This window comes from Protopterus annectens, chromosome 8.part0 (genome assembly GCF_019279795.1).
Source record: "Protopterus annectens isolate FY-2018-M chromosome 8.part0, PAN1.0, whole genome shotgun sequence".
NCBI classification, from domain to species: domain Eukaryota; kingdom Metazoa; phylum Chordata; order Ceratodontiformes; family Protopteridae; genus Protopterus; species Protopterus annectens.
The window spans coordinates 744,251,523-744,265,467 of NC_056741.1; the positions used below are offsets into that span (position 1 = coordinate 744,251,523).

Here is a 13,945-nt window from a genome sequence, read left to right on the forward strand (position 1 = left end):
TTCTGCAGTAGCTTCACAGCAGCAGCATCTTTAAATGTCTCCTCCAAATTAACTGGATACAGCCCCCCCCCCCTCCAGAACAATCCTCAGGAAGCAACAATGTCCCTTAAAGAGGCAAAATGTCCTAAAATGTCATTCACCTTTCTTTAAGCAACCCTTTCAAGGAACAAATCCCACAAGGAGGCATAATCCCTGAAGTAAACAGGCAGGGCTGTGGTGCTCTTCTGGGCAAGCATTTCCAACCAACACCCCCCCCCCCCAAAACAAAACAAAACAAAACAAAAAAAATCAGCAATTAACAACATAAAAACTTAGGTAAATCATAATAAGAAAGCCAAAAACTCAGGGTGTAAGACACAGAATGTGACGGTAAACCAAGAGCATCCACAGACAATCAATTATCAGCATCTTTGGACATACATATTCTCAGATGTAATGAAGTAGGCAGGGCAGTATGGCTTACAGCTGCTGACCTTTAATCCCTGGGGCCATTTCATACAACTTTTGACTATATTTCCTTGACAGGTCGAGTCATTAACATATTATCCTAATGACAGTCTCAGGTATGGCAGCTCTACCACTAGCAGGAGCCTAGCTGCATCACAGTGCTGAGGGACAGGCAAGTAGGTCTGTGTTTAGCGTGCTTGACTTAACTGCATTGCAACTTGAAATATCTCTCTAGTGTTCTTCTCTTCTTGCATGAAGTGTCATTCCAGGGAGTAGTGACTCTGTTGCTGAGCAATGCATCACTATTTCTTGGAGAATGGGTATTGTGCCATTCCTGTGAGTGGTGATGCTGTTGCTAAGCAACACATCCCTATTTCTTGGAGAAATCAGGGAGTGGTGATGTTGCTGAGTGACAAAGCACCACTTTTAGATAATGGGTGTTGCACCATTCTAGGGAGTGGTGATGTTGTTGCTGACCAACACCTCACTATTTCTTGGAGAATGAGTGTTGTGCTTTTCCAGGGAGTGGTGATGTTGTTGCTGAGTGAGATATCACCACTTTTAGATAATGGGTGCTGCGCCATTTCAGGGAGTGGTTATTATGTTGCTGAGTGACACATCACCACTTTTGGATAATGGGTGTTGTGCCTTTCCAGGGAGTGGTGATGTTGTTGCTGAGTGACACATCACCACTTTTAGATAATGGTTGTGCCATTTCAGGGAGTTGTGATGCTGTTGATGAGTGGCACATCGCTATTTCTTGCATACTGGGTGTTGTGCTACTGTATATACAATGTGTTGTCTAATATTGCAACCCTCCCCATAACTTCTTTTCTCTACTCCACCTTTTTAGCATGCCATCTTGTGAATGGCACTTTAATCTGTAGGTATCCATTTGCATACCAGCTGCATACCTGGACTTCTGCAGGTATGCAGTTATGTTTGCCTCTACTGCATGGTATTCAGGGGGCTATGAGATATTTTTATGAATTGTACAGGACATTGCAGATGGGTTTTACTGTGAACCAGCCCTGTGCAGCTGTGTACAGTTTTTATGAATGGTTCCCAGTGAGGTATATAAAATAGTGAAATGCGTGACAACATACAGAAGGGAGATTAAATGGAGAAGGAAGGGGAAGTAAAAAGAGATGACCATAACAACAAGCAGACATAATAAACTGTAGGGGAAACAGGACAGTTTGACCCCGATCCAATTGTATACACTTTCATATTTAAATTTACATTTATTGTCTATGGGAATAGTAAGTAGACAGTTTGACCCCAGAAGATTTGACCCTGGACTATTTGACCCCAATTAAGTTTTATAAAAACATTTTATTGCTTAATATTTCAATCATGAAATTTTTATAGGAATTTAATATGTTATTTAACTTTTTTAATATGTAAATGTTAATTTATTTAACATATTATTTAATTTGTAAATATAATTAATTTATCAGTTTTTAAATTAACAATAAAATGTATATTATTGTTTGATCGTGATTGTATTTAGCAAAGCAGTACAGATATCCTTCATGACTTTTTTTTCAGATTCTTTTTGAGGTAATGTTTGACATTTTCTCAGTAACTGTGTAGGGTTACCACCTGTCCCACTTTGCGAGGGCCAGTCCCTCTTTGGGCAGTTGTGTCCTGACAAAAAATTTTAAAAATGGCAAATGTCCTGAGATTTTAGGAGAAAATTATTTCCTATATTTTATGTAATAGTTGCATAAAACAGTTATTCTGTATCTAAAATACCTAAATGTTATAAGAAACAGAATAAGCAACTAAAATGCTACAAGAATAAGCTTTTATTTCATAGTTTCATAGTTTCATAGTATAGTACTAGGCTATCAGCCATGGGGCATTTGTAAGCCTAGCCATAGTGATGTGGCTTTTGCCATCCCATGAAATGGTACAAAAATTGTACAGAATAAATTTAGAATACTGTGCCTCTGTCTAGTAGTGACACAATGAAGGTCCCCTTATATAATAGAATTAGTTTACTGTGCCCCTGTCTAGCAGTGACACAGATGTGACCCCTGGGGTAAACTTACGATCTCCCATCCACTCATCAAGATTTCTCTTGAAAAGAGTCAGTGAGGGGCACTGCCTAATACGAACTGGGATCCTGTTCCAAAGCATGGGAAGCCTCTGGGTTATGAATCTATCCCTCCAGCATGTCCTATTCATACTTGTGCCGAGGTTTAAATCGTTAGCTCTCGTGGTCCTGATGGATTTGGATTTTTTGAGGTGGAGCATGTCCATCAGATCCTGAATGGACATGGCCTTGTACGTCAGGCAGAGATCACCTCTGAGCAGGCGGTATGCTACTGAATAGAGCTGAAGTTTATTTAGCCTGGCAGAATAAGACATATGTTGGAGACCCTTGATCCTCTTGGTGAGGTACTTTTGTGGTCTCTCCAGCTGCTGCAAATGCCGGGTGAGGTGTATACCAAATGGGGCATTGTACTCAATCATGGGTCTGATGAGGGAGGAATATAGGGGTACAATGACATCCTTGGATCTGGATGTGAATCCCTTCATGATGAGGTGTGCAAGGTAGAATGTTTTTCTAACCACTTTGGCAACGTGGGTGTCAAATGAGAGGTCGCTGTTGACTTGGGTCCTTAGGTCTCTGATTACTTTTTCCATACTCAGTGGGTTGCTGTCTATGTGATAATTTGTGGGTACTTTGTTTTTCCCAAAGGGGATGACTATACATTTTTTGGCATTTAGTTTAAGGCCATGACTCCGGCACCAGTTGTCCATTTCTGTGAGGCCTTTTTGTAGGATGTGTGTGTCTGCTGGTGTATCGACTATGGCACCTAGTTTGCAGTCATCTGCGAACTTTGTCAGCCACAGCCCTCCCATGTTTGTTTTAACATCTGAGAAATAAATGCCGAACAAGAGGGGTCCCAGGACAGATCTCTGTGGGACACCACTTGTGACTGGCTTTGAGTCTGACATTGCTCCAGCGATTTTAACTTTATGGGTTCTGTCCTTTAGCCAGTTTGCAACCCATCTAGTGACATAAGGGTTTACTTTTAAGCTGTTGAGCTTATCTATGATGCCTGAGTGGGGTATTGTGTCGAAGGCCTTAGCCAAGTCCAGGTATGCTGTATGGACTGTTTTGCCCTCATCAATGGCTCTAGTGACTGTTTTGAAAAAGTCAACCAGGTTTAAAAGGCAGGATCTGCCCTTTACAAAGCCGAACTGGGTGGGGTCAAGTGTCTGTAGGTCCCCTATGTCTCTGTTTATGAGTTCCATAATGATTCTTTCCATAGCTTTGCAGACTAGGCTGGTTAAGCTTATGAGGCAAAAAAGTTAAGTTCTATCCTTTGTACTGACCGTGGGTATGTGTCGGCCTGTAAAATCTGATGTTTGTACCAAAAATGTCCCACTTTGGCCATTTGAAAAGGTGGCAACCCTATAACTGTGTGGATGACCAAGCTGTATATGACATTTTCTTTTTCTTTATGCCAAATTCTGTTTTTTCTTGCCATTTCAATTGGAACCAGAAGGTGGCAGCAGTCTAATTATTTTAGTCTGCTGTGATGCATCTCTACTTTAGAAGTAATGAATCGTGCTTAGCATACAGTAATTTAAGTACAAGTGGATTACTAACTCCAGTAATTATGTCTTTATTTTTTTGTAATATAGGATGTTTTTATTCCATTATTTTGGTTATTTTTTTTTTTGTTTCTGTGTTATATATTTTTTTAATTTTAACTTGTATTTTAATTTGTAGTGTTACACCTTCTTGAGTTATACAGCATGTTGTTTTGATTTTTTTATTTAGATATTTGGTCGTTTATCTTCATATTGTTTTAGATCTGTATTTTGAATGCTTTAGTGTTATCATTATGGGGTCAAAACATCCTGTACCCACAGTAGGTATTGTTTGTCCCATCAGCCTGTTAGTATGTTCATATACTGACTGTAGATGAGGATTTGGTTTAGTAAGAATACTGCAATGTGATATATGAATGTGTTGCTTTCATAACAGCTATATTCTTCAGTGATATCTATAACTTTTCTGCTGCTGACAATCCGTTTATTTACTTATTTTATTTGTTAACTAAGCTGATGAGCTGGACTGAACAACTAACCTATTTTATGCATGACCCAGGCCATAGGCATCCACAATATTTGGAATCTACAACCACAGAATGTTTTTCTGAATAGTGTTATAATACTGAGTCACAGTATGAGAGACATACCTGGTGATATCTAACAACTGGTTGCTTATGTACAGAATCACATTTACATAAATGTTAGTAGAGTTTTAAAGCAAATTATAACGTTTACTTTATTCAATAACATGCCACATTTTATTCTCCTTGCCTTATTTCAAGTTCCTCTAAAGCTACAACTACAACTGTTCCGTACAGTCAAAAGGATTGCAGCCACAAGTTTATACGGAAATACAATACGCTATGAAGACTGTGTTAGTGACTCTGAGCTGTAATAAAGTATGTAATACAAGTATTGTTTGATCATCACAGCTTTAATCTGTAAACAGTTTGCACATCAGAATATGACTTAACCAGGACAAACTCACTTGGTCACCCATAGCAAGACAAAGTAACCAAAATTATGAAAAATGCCAGTGCGGTGAAGTCGCCTTCTTCCATTTTCTTATTCAGGAAATGATGCTTCCAAAAATAACATGACTTCATGAGTGCTGCACTTATCCTTACCTTTTAGTACAGAACACATGCACATAAATCAACAGAGATATTCAATATCTTGTTATTTTATGCTGATATGCACCTCAAAAGAGTGCATGTTCCTCTTTATGGGAGTCTTAGCCTGAAGTGCTGGTAACCACACTTTGTATAATCTTTCTCATTCCCTGTATGGCATACTTTTTGCTTGCAGTTTCTGAATTTACTGTTTGACGACAGGAATTATCTGTCATGGTAGGACATCAATGTAAAGCTTTTCCAATCATTTATTATATAGGGAATACAGCCTACCTGTCTTCATTTGTGTCACACACATCTCCAACCAGGTCATTGTCCCGATCTGTCTGAAAAACAAAAAGACACACAAACATTAGATAAGTCGTAGTATTAAGATACTTCCTACCTTGTCTGTTTTTGAGATTTTTTTTTTGTAATTCTGTGTGTGTGTGTGTGTGTGTGTGTGTGTGTGTGTGTGTGTGTGTGTGTGTGTGTGTGTGTGTGTGTGTGTGTGTGTGTGTGTGTGTGTGTGTGTATATATATATATATATACATAGATATATATATATATATATATATATATATATATATATATGACACACACATATATGTATATGTGTGTATGTGTATATATATATATATATATATATATATATATATATACACACACACACACACACACACACACACACACACACACGTGTAGGGATGGATGGATCTACCTAAACTAGTTAAACACTGCTTATGTTGACGTGCATAATGCTGAATCAAATAGATCAATGTTATGAATGTCAACACACTACTAGACAAGTGCCAAGAATTAATCTCAGCTCATGTAAAACTAAAAAAAAAAAATCAAAGCATTGTTTTTTGCAGGAGGCAAGAGGGCCCCCCCCCCCGCACTCCCTGTTAGTTATATATTCTAACTCTGAAATTGCACAATCCCAGGGAAATGGGTATATTCCCCTACCTAGGGACTGTCAATCTCGCACACCTGTAGACCATCTGTTTAGTCGACCAAATTGTGTTGATTAAACAGATGCCAACCAAATTATTATTTGAGTCATATATCTCTATCTGTCCATCCATCCACCCATCCATCCGGCCATCCATAACCCCCTTCTTACAATTTTTGCACATGGAGTTGGGGTGTCACTTCAATAGTGGCCATCATCTAGAACCAATGTTCACACTGTTGGATGGGTAGCAGTGCCTTGGTTGCTCTTCCATACCACATACATGCACTTGCACTCACATCTATTTCTAATTTGTATGTGTGTGTGTGTGTGTGTGTGTGTGTGTGTGTGTGTGTGTGTGTGTGTGTGTGTGTGTGTGTGTGTGTGTGTGTGTGTGTGTGTGTGTGTGTGGATATGTGAGAGTATGCATGTCACAGAAACAGAAGACATTCTTACTTAACCATTATCATGAATGGAAGTTGCTTTACATTATAAGATTTTGCTTCTCCTACAGAACAAACTTTTTATCAAAAGCCTCAAGCTGTCAAGAAAGTAAACAATATAAATACCACCTTTAGTCTCCACTAAAAACAGGCCATGTCCAGTGAGGCTAACTCACCCAACAAAAGTAAACAATAAACAGTGAGGTGTGGCAAGCAGAGATCAAAACAGTATGGAAGAAAGACACCCAGAAAACTGCAGTTTTCTAGGAATCAACTGGACTAATAAAATGAATATCCAAGTATATTAAAATATACTGCCATTGCAACTAACATCATATGGACTACTAAAGGCTGCAGTTCTGGGCACATTGTGGATACTGCGAAGAGCATTCTTGGCAAGCAACAGAAACTGAAGCTGTACTAATCTCATGAACTTTGACTATGTTCTGATTTATGAACGAGGTCTAGCCACAGTAGTAAAAAAAAAATCGCATTTGATAAAATTAAAACAACTGGAAACCAGCAGCAGCTTAGAGAGATGGTGAAGTTTGTAATGCCTTTAGCACATATCACCATAAAGAAAGAAGGGGCATAAGGGACCCATTATAGAAGCAAACTGTCTTAAGGAGGAAAACAGCTGGACAGAACATTACAGAAAAGACAAGAGAGGCAGGAAGGAACTCTGGTTACAAACTGGAAGGCAGAATTCAAAAAGAAAAGTTAATTGCATTTTATTCACCAAGCAGGTGGATGGGCCACAAAGCTTTCTTTCCTAGTGTATAGTGATCTGTGGCACCAATGAAAGTCAAGCACATTTTGGTGTAACTGTAGAACAGTGTGTGTGCTGTGTCTTTAACAAGCATTTCAAGGACTGAATGTGCATGTATAAATAGCGAGCATGTGCTATTCTGTGTCATTTTGAGACTGCAGCCAGAGAGTGAACATGTATGAATGTAACAGCTAGTTTGTTTATAAGTTTACCTAAGTTAAAGTATTAAGCTTCAATCCTGACGTGTTTGTGTATAATAAAGCTGTCTGAACAGAACCTATGAAGTCTCGTCTATAGCGTCTTGACTAGACGAGAGACATGAACTCAGAAGAGGAAACGGATATTCAGAACCATGAGGTGCAGAGATAACAATGAAGGTAAACTAATTGAAATGAGCAGGAAAAGGAGCCAGAAAAGCACTAAAGGTAATGAAAAATTGCACAGTTTACTTTATAAAAAAGATGAAACGAGGCATTATAACGGCATAACCTACATTATTAAACAAGCAAAAGGCACAAAAGGTTTATTGATTAAGCAAAATGTTTAAGATTAAGTTATTTGATAAAACAACTATCAGAAAAGCAAAATGAGTATGTTTAAAGCAAAGCGAGTGTGTTTAGAGCAAAACAGGCATGTTTAGAGTAAAATGGGCACAAGAAAAGTACAATGGGCATGAAAAGAGATTAAACGAGCAAAACGAATATAATAAGGGCAAAAAGGGCACAGTAAGTGTAAGTAAAGCAAGCCAACTGCATGTTTTTTGAGCAAAATGTTGTGTTTGGCATAACTATGACTTCATATTGTATTCAGGGCATAACTAAAGTTGTTTAAAGTATGTAAGTGCTTACTGTGTGTGCTTATTACTGTGCATTTATTCTGAAGAGTCCATTAGTGTGCAAAGTGCAAATGTTTTATGAAGTACAGTCAAAGTACAGCAATTTTGAAAAGTTTCTTGTGCTGGGTGTGTTTATTTGCAAAGTGTCGCCATTATAGCGTGTGCCCTGCACTGTAAAGAGTTACTTAGTGAAGCACCGCCATTTTGGGGAAGTTTCAATGTGCTGTGTACTGTTTATTTGCCAAGTGCAATTACTTCAAAATGTCTCTTATTCTGAGTTTCTCCTGCCCAGTTCATTCACACAGTGCAGTTATTTGGGATGTTTCTTACACTGATAAGGGGTGATTTCCTACAGTACTGTGATTTCAAGAGTGTTACAGTGCCCGAGACACTTACTCCGCAAAGTTCAGTTATTCAGAGGCTTGTTGTGCTATTGGGCATAGTTGCAAGTACTGGCATAAATTTCTGGCATATGTATATCTGTGTATGTTTGTGCATATTTACAAAAGCCTTCACTGGTATGTGTTAATATGGCAGACGGATTTCGAAAAACCTCACCATTTGCATTTGATCAGAATATTGCTGAGAACTGGAGAATATTTGAGCAAGAGTACGATATTTTTATACAAGCAGCTTATTCAGACAAAGATGCATGCACTAGGACATTCGTTTTGCTAAACCTAGCTAGGTCAGAAGCCATAGAAAGAGAGCGTTCATTTGTGTATGCACTAGCAGTATATGAAGGAGAAGGTGAAAACTGTCAATTGTGCAGGCTGAATCAAGGGAACACCCTGAGTGTTTGAAACTCAAATTCAGAGAGATGTGTCACCCCCAGACAAATATTACATTAAAGAGGCACTTGTTTTACACACGAGATCAGAAAGCAGGGTAAACATTTGCAGCTTATATAACTGACCTGATAAACAAAGCTAAAATGTGTTGGTTTGGTGACTTAAAAGATGAGCTGATAAAGGGGAGGCTTGTGTGTGGTATTAATAGTGCTGCAATGAGAAAAATTTTGCTTTGTGACAGTAATTTAACATTGAGCAAAGCTATAGAGATTTGCCAAATCCGTGAAGTTACAGAAAGGCACACAAGTATGCTTGCAAGTGATAAGAGTATGGTTTCAACAAGTTCTAGATTAAATGTAGATAGTATGCAACACATGGCAAACAGAAGCAGGCCTAAGCAGATGGCAGCCGCATCCCCTGCTTGTTCACCAGGGAAACCACATAGTTTTCCAGCAAGGTCTAAGAAGGATGCATGCTCAGTACAAGCGTTAGTCAGCAAAACCCAATTCCAACCTTATTGTTAGCTGTCGTAATTGTGGAGCCAATCATGAGTCTAAAAGAGAGAAATACTTAGCATTTGTTCAGCAATGCCACAAGTGTAAAAAATGGAATTATTTTCAAAAGTTTTGCAAATCAAGTAAACCTCATACAGTTGTAAAGAAAGGTCATTCAAGAAAACAAACTGATCAAGTAGAATTGAAGCAATCCAGTTTCTATATAGAGGGTGTATCAATAGTTGGTGAAACGGCTGATGCAGTGAATTTGTTAACAAGAAATTAAGCATTTTGTACTGTCCAGATCAATGGTAAATCCACAGAGCTCAAAGTGAACACTGGTTCAAAGTGTAATGTTATATCAGTAGATACTTTTGCTAAAGTGAGAGCTAATGAGCAACTCAGTGTGGTCTGTTATGCGAAACTTGTTGCTTATGGAGGTGAAGAAATTCAAACCAAAGGCTCAGTAGTACTTTCATGTTATTTGTCCAAGAACTGTTACAACTTGTTATTTTATGTGGTCCGAAGACCTGTGCAGTCATTATTCAGTCTCAGAGACAGTTTGAGAATGAATCTGCTTTTATTACCAAAGAAGTTCATCTGATAAGCACATATCCTAGTTCCAGTTTCACAAAAGCCATTTTCTCAGAGTATGCTGATGTTTTCGAGAACAAGTTGGCAAACTTCCACTTGTGTATTCTATGAAGTTAGAACCAAAGGTCAGTCCAGTGGTCATACCAGCAAGAATCAGATAGCCATGCAGGCTAGAGTCAAAGTTCAGTTGGATAAAATGGTGCAGCAAGGTGTAAATTGTCCACTTACAGAACCAAATGAATGGGTTTCGGCCATGGTAGCAACTCGCAAAAAAGGCTCAGGCAAAATCTACTGACCCAAGAGATTTGAACAAAGCATTAAAGAGACCACATCATCCAATGCATACAGTTAAAGAGGTTGCAGCCTTAATACTGAATGCCAATGTTTTCTGCCTTAGATGCAAAGACCTCATTTTGGCAAGTGATGCTTGATCTCAAATCCTCATTACTGACTACTTTCGGTACCCCGTATGGCAGACACAGATTCCCAAGGATGCCATTTGAAATAAATTCTGCAAGTGAAGTCTTTCAGTGTGTAATGGAGCAAAATGTTTCAGGTTATCCCTGTACCATACAGTAGATGATTTATTGGTTGGAGGCAATGGTGAAGCAGAGCATGAGAGAAATTTTAAGAGAGTTCTAGAACAGAGCACGTGAAGTGAACTTAAAGCTCGATCCTCTGAAGTGCAAATTCAGACTACCAGAAGTTACATATGTAGGTCATTTGTTTACTAGTACTGGCTTGCAACCAGACCGATCTAAACAAGATGACAATCTTGAGAAGGCAGCACCAGATAATGTTCAAGCTCTATAACGTGTCTTGGTATGGTCAACTATTTAGGCAAGTTTATAACAGACTTCAGTGAGTTGACAACACCTTTGAGAGAGATGACTCACAAAAATGTGACATGGTCTTGGTTAGAACAGCACCAGAAAGCATTTGAAGACCTTAAGCGGAAAACTGCCACTCCACCCACATTAAGATATTATGATGTTAATAAACCAGTAACTGTTTCCTGTGATGCTTCAAAATTTGTTCTTGGCGCAGTCATTCTTCAAGAAGACAGACCAGTAGCCTATGCATCAAGAACTCTTACCCAAACTGAAATGCAGTATGCTCAAATTGAGAAAGAACTTTTGGCAATATTGTTAGCATTTTCCAAGTTTCATGGTTATATCTATGGTCGAGCTATGCAGATTGAAACTGATCACCAACCTCTAGTTACTATTTTAAAGAAGCCTATGCATTCTGCTCCAGCAAGATTACAAAGAATGATGCTCAAATTGCAAAAGTACAACTTCAAAATGGTCTATACAAAAGGCAAACTTATTTATCTGTCTGATAACTTAACCAGATTGCCCAGAAATACAACGGAACAGCTTCATGAAGAGAATTTTGACTTTGACATCATGGAAGTGTGTAATTTTTCTACCATGAGACTTGATGATCTGAGAGATCATACAAAGCCTGATCCAGTTTTGCAAAAGCTCAACCACTACATTAATGCTGGATGGCCATCAGCAATCTAGTGTACCACCTGAAGTGGAAACATATTTTCCTTACAGAGATGAGATGTTGATGGACGACGGCATTATTTTCAAAAGTCCTAAAATTGTTGTTCCTTCATCCTTACAACTTGAATATATCCAGATTTTGCATTGTGGTCACCCAGGTTCCGAATCTACCAAAAGAAGGATGAGAGGACTAGTATTTTGGCATTCTCTAGCAAAAGACATTGATAAAGCACTTTCATCTTGTTCAGTGTATAATAGTACTAAAACGCATTTGCAAAGAGAATCACTTCAGCTAAGCCAAGTTCCTGAACTACCTTGGTCAACAGTAGCCAATGACATATTCGAGTGGAACAATCAGCATTACTTGGTATTGGTAGACTCTTATTCCAAGTGGTTTGAGATTGATTTATTTCCTAACCTAACGTCCACTGCCATTATTACTAAGTTGAAATGACATTTCTTAGTCCATGGTAGTCCACACAAAGTTATTTCTGACAATGGTACCTAATTTACTAGTCAGTTATTTCAGAAATGTTCAAGAGAATGGGACTTTGTACATGTCACTAGTAGTCCTGAATATCCACAGTCAAATGGTCTAGCTGAACGTGCAGTGCAGAGTTCAAAGCAATTACTTGAGAGGTCAAAGTGTGACAATGCTGATGTTTATTTGAATTTACTTAATCTCAGAAACATACCCTGTGACAATACACTTGGCTCGCCTGCTCAGAGACTTCTATCTAGGCAAACCAGAACAACATTCCCTATCAGTTCCAGTTTGTTGAGGCCTAAAGCTAAGAATAACAAGGCAATTAGAGCTCAACTATTCAGAAAGCGTTCTTTACAGAAGTCCAGGTATTATAAATCGAGCATTGAAAGAAGGAAAGACAGTGAGGATACAAATGGCGAAAGGTTTTGATTGTTCAAGTTACAGGTATATGTCACAACCGATATCCTACTTCGTAGTATCTGAGGGTATGGAGTACAGAAGAAATCGCAAACATCTTCTTGTATCAGAATCAATATCGTAACATCGTTCCTGTGATACAGACTCTAGATCTCAGAGCAACCTAGACAATGTTCCTGTTCCAGAAAGTGTCTTAACTTCTACTTTCATTCCTGATGATGTTACTGATGTCCCGAAAGTCGAACATTCTGCACAGACAGTCCCATTTGGTAAATCTGATTCTAATTTCTATGTCGCATAATTTGGTCATATTTCCAGACCTAGTGTGAAATACACAGCGACCTGGACTTAACTGTATATATGTGTACTTGGTTCTGTATAATTGCATGACCAGGAATTATTTATATTGATTGCATGTCAATTGCTATTTTCAGCATTGCATGACTTATTTCTCAAAGAGGAAGGATGTAGAACAGAGTGTGTGCTGTGTCTTTAAGAAGCATTTCAAGGACTGAAAGTGCAGGTATATATAGCGAGCATATAGTATTCTCAGTGCCACTTTGAGAGTGCAGCCAGAGAGTGAACATGTACGAATGTAATAACTAGTTTGTTTATAAGTTTACCTAAGTTAAAGTATTAAGTCTCAATCCTGATATGTATGTATATAATAAAGCTGCTTGAATAGAACCCACAAAGTCTCGTCTATTGCATCCTGACTAGACGAGTGACAGTAATGATACAGGAAAGGCAGAAGTGGTGGAAAAGGTATAGGTAGCTCATAGATAGTAGTTACTAGGCTTGCAGTCCAGGAGACTACTGAGGAGCATAGCCCAAATTCCAGTGCCCCCTAAGCACTATCTGGTTAAGTGACTTGCACAAGGTCACACAGTTGGCAAACAGGGGCTGAGGGACTCAAGCCCTGTGCAGTAGGAAATGCAGCTTACAGCCTTAACCCTCTGCACAAACTGCAAGACATCTTCTTATGTAGCTTGCTTCACAGTAGGTGAACTGGATGGGCTATGTCCATCATTTTATTTACCAGTTCATATTCTTTTCTTTTATGATGACAAAGCTACAATATAGTCCGATGCATATCATCATCTTCTCCTGATATCTTCACATGCTACGTGAGATGCATCGTTACAAGAGTTACATTTTTTCTTATTGTGCACAAACAGTCTCTTTTTTAAGACAGGCATAGTTGAAGTCACATTTTAGTAACACATTTTGAATGATGATTGCACAGAGTGATGCATCAGGTTTGTAATACTTGCCATGACAAACCTGAAATCACTTTCAGACTTTAACTGATCAGTTCTACCTCTTGAATCAGATATTATTGTCAGAGTAAAAAAGGAATGATGTACAAGTGAAGGAGACAGTTCAGAAAACACAGCTATGAAGTACAAATGAAAGACATCTTCTTAACCCACAATGTCCCTGCTACATGAATTGTAGCAACTATCCGAAGGGTATGAAAAAGGAAAAGTACTGTTTTGCAAGAAGATTC

General features: G+C 38.5%; 1 protein-coding gene across 2 annotated transcripts in view; it reads right to left on the reverse strand.

Annotated features, from left to right (window-relative positions):
• THBS3 (thrombospondin 3) overlaps window positions 1-13,945 on the reverse strand; it is a 948,644-nt gene that overhangs the window by 398,998 nt on the left and 535,701 nt on the right. For both annotated transcript variants that reach the window (XM_044080201.1, XM_044080202.1), the window contains exon 16: window positions 5,430-5,482. In XM_044080201.1, the coding sequence (XP_043936136.1) occupies window positions 5,430-5,482 (53 nt within the window). The remainder of the gene's footprint in view (window positions 1-5,429; window positions 5,483-13,945) is intronic.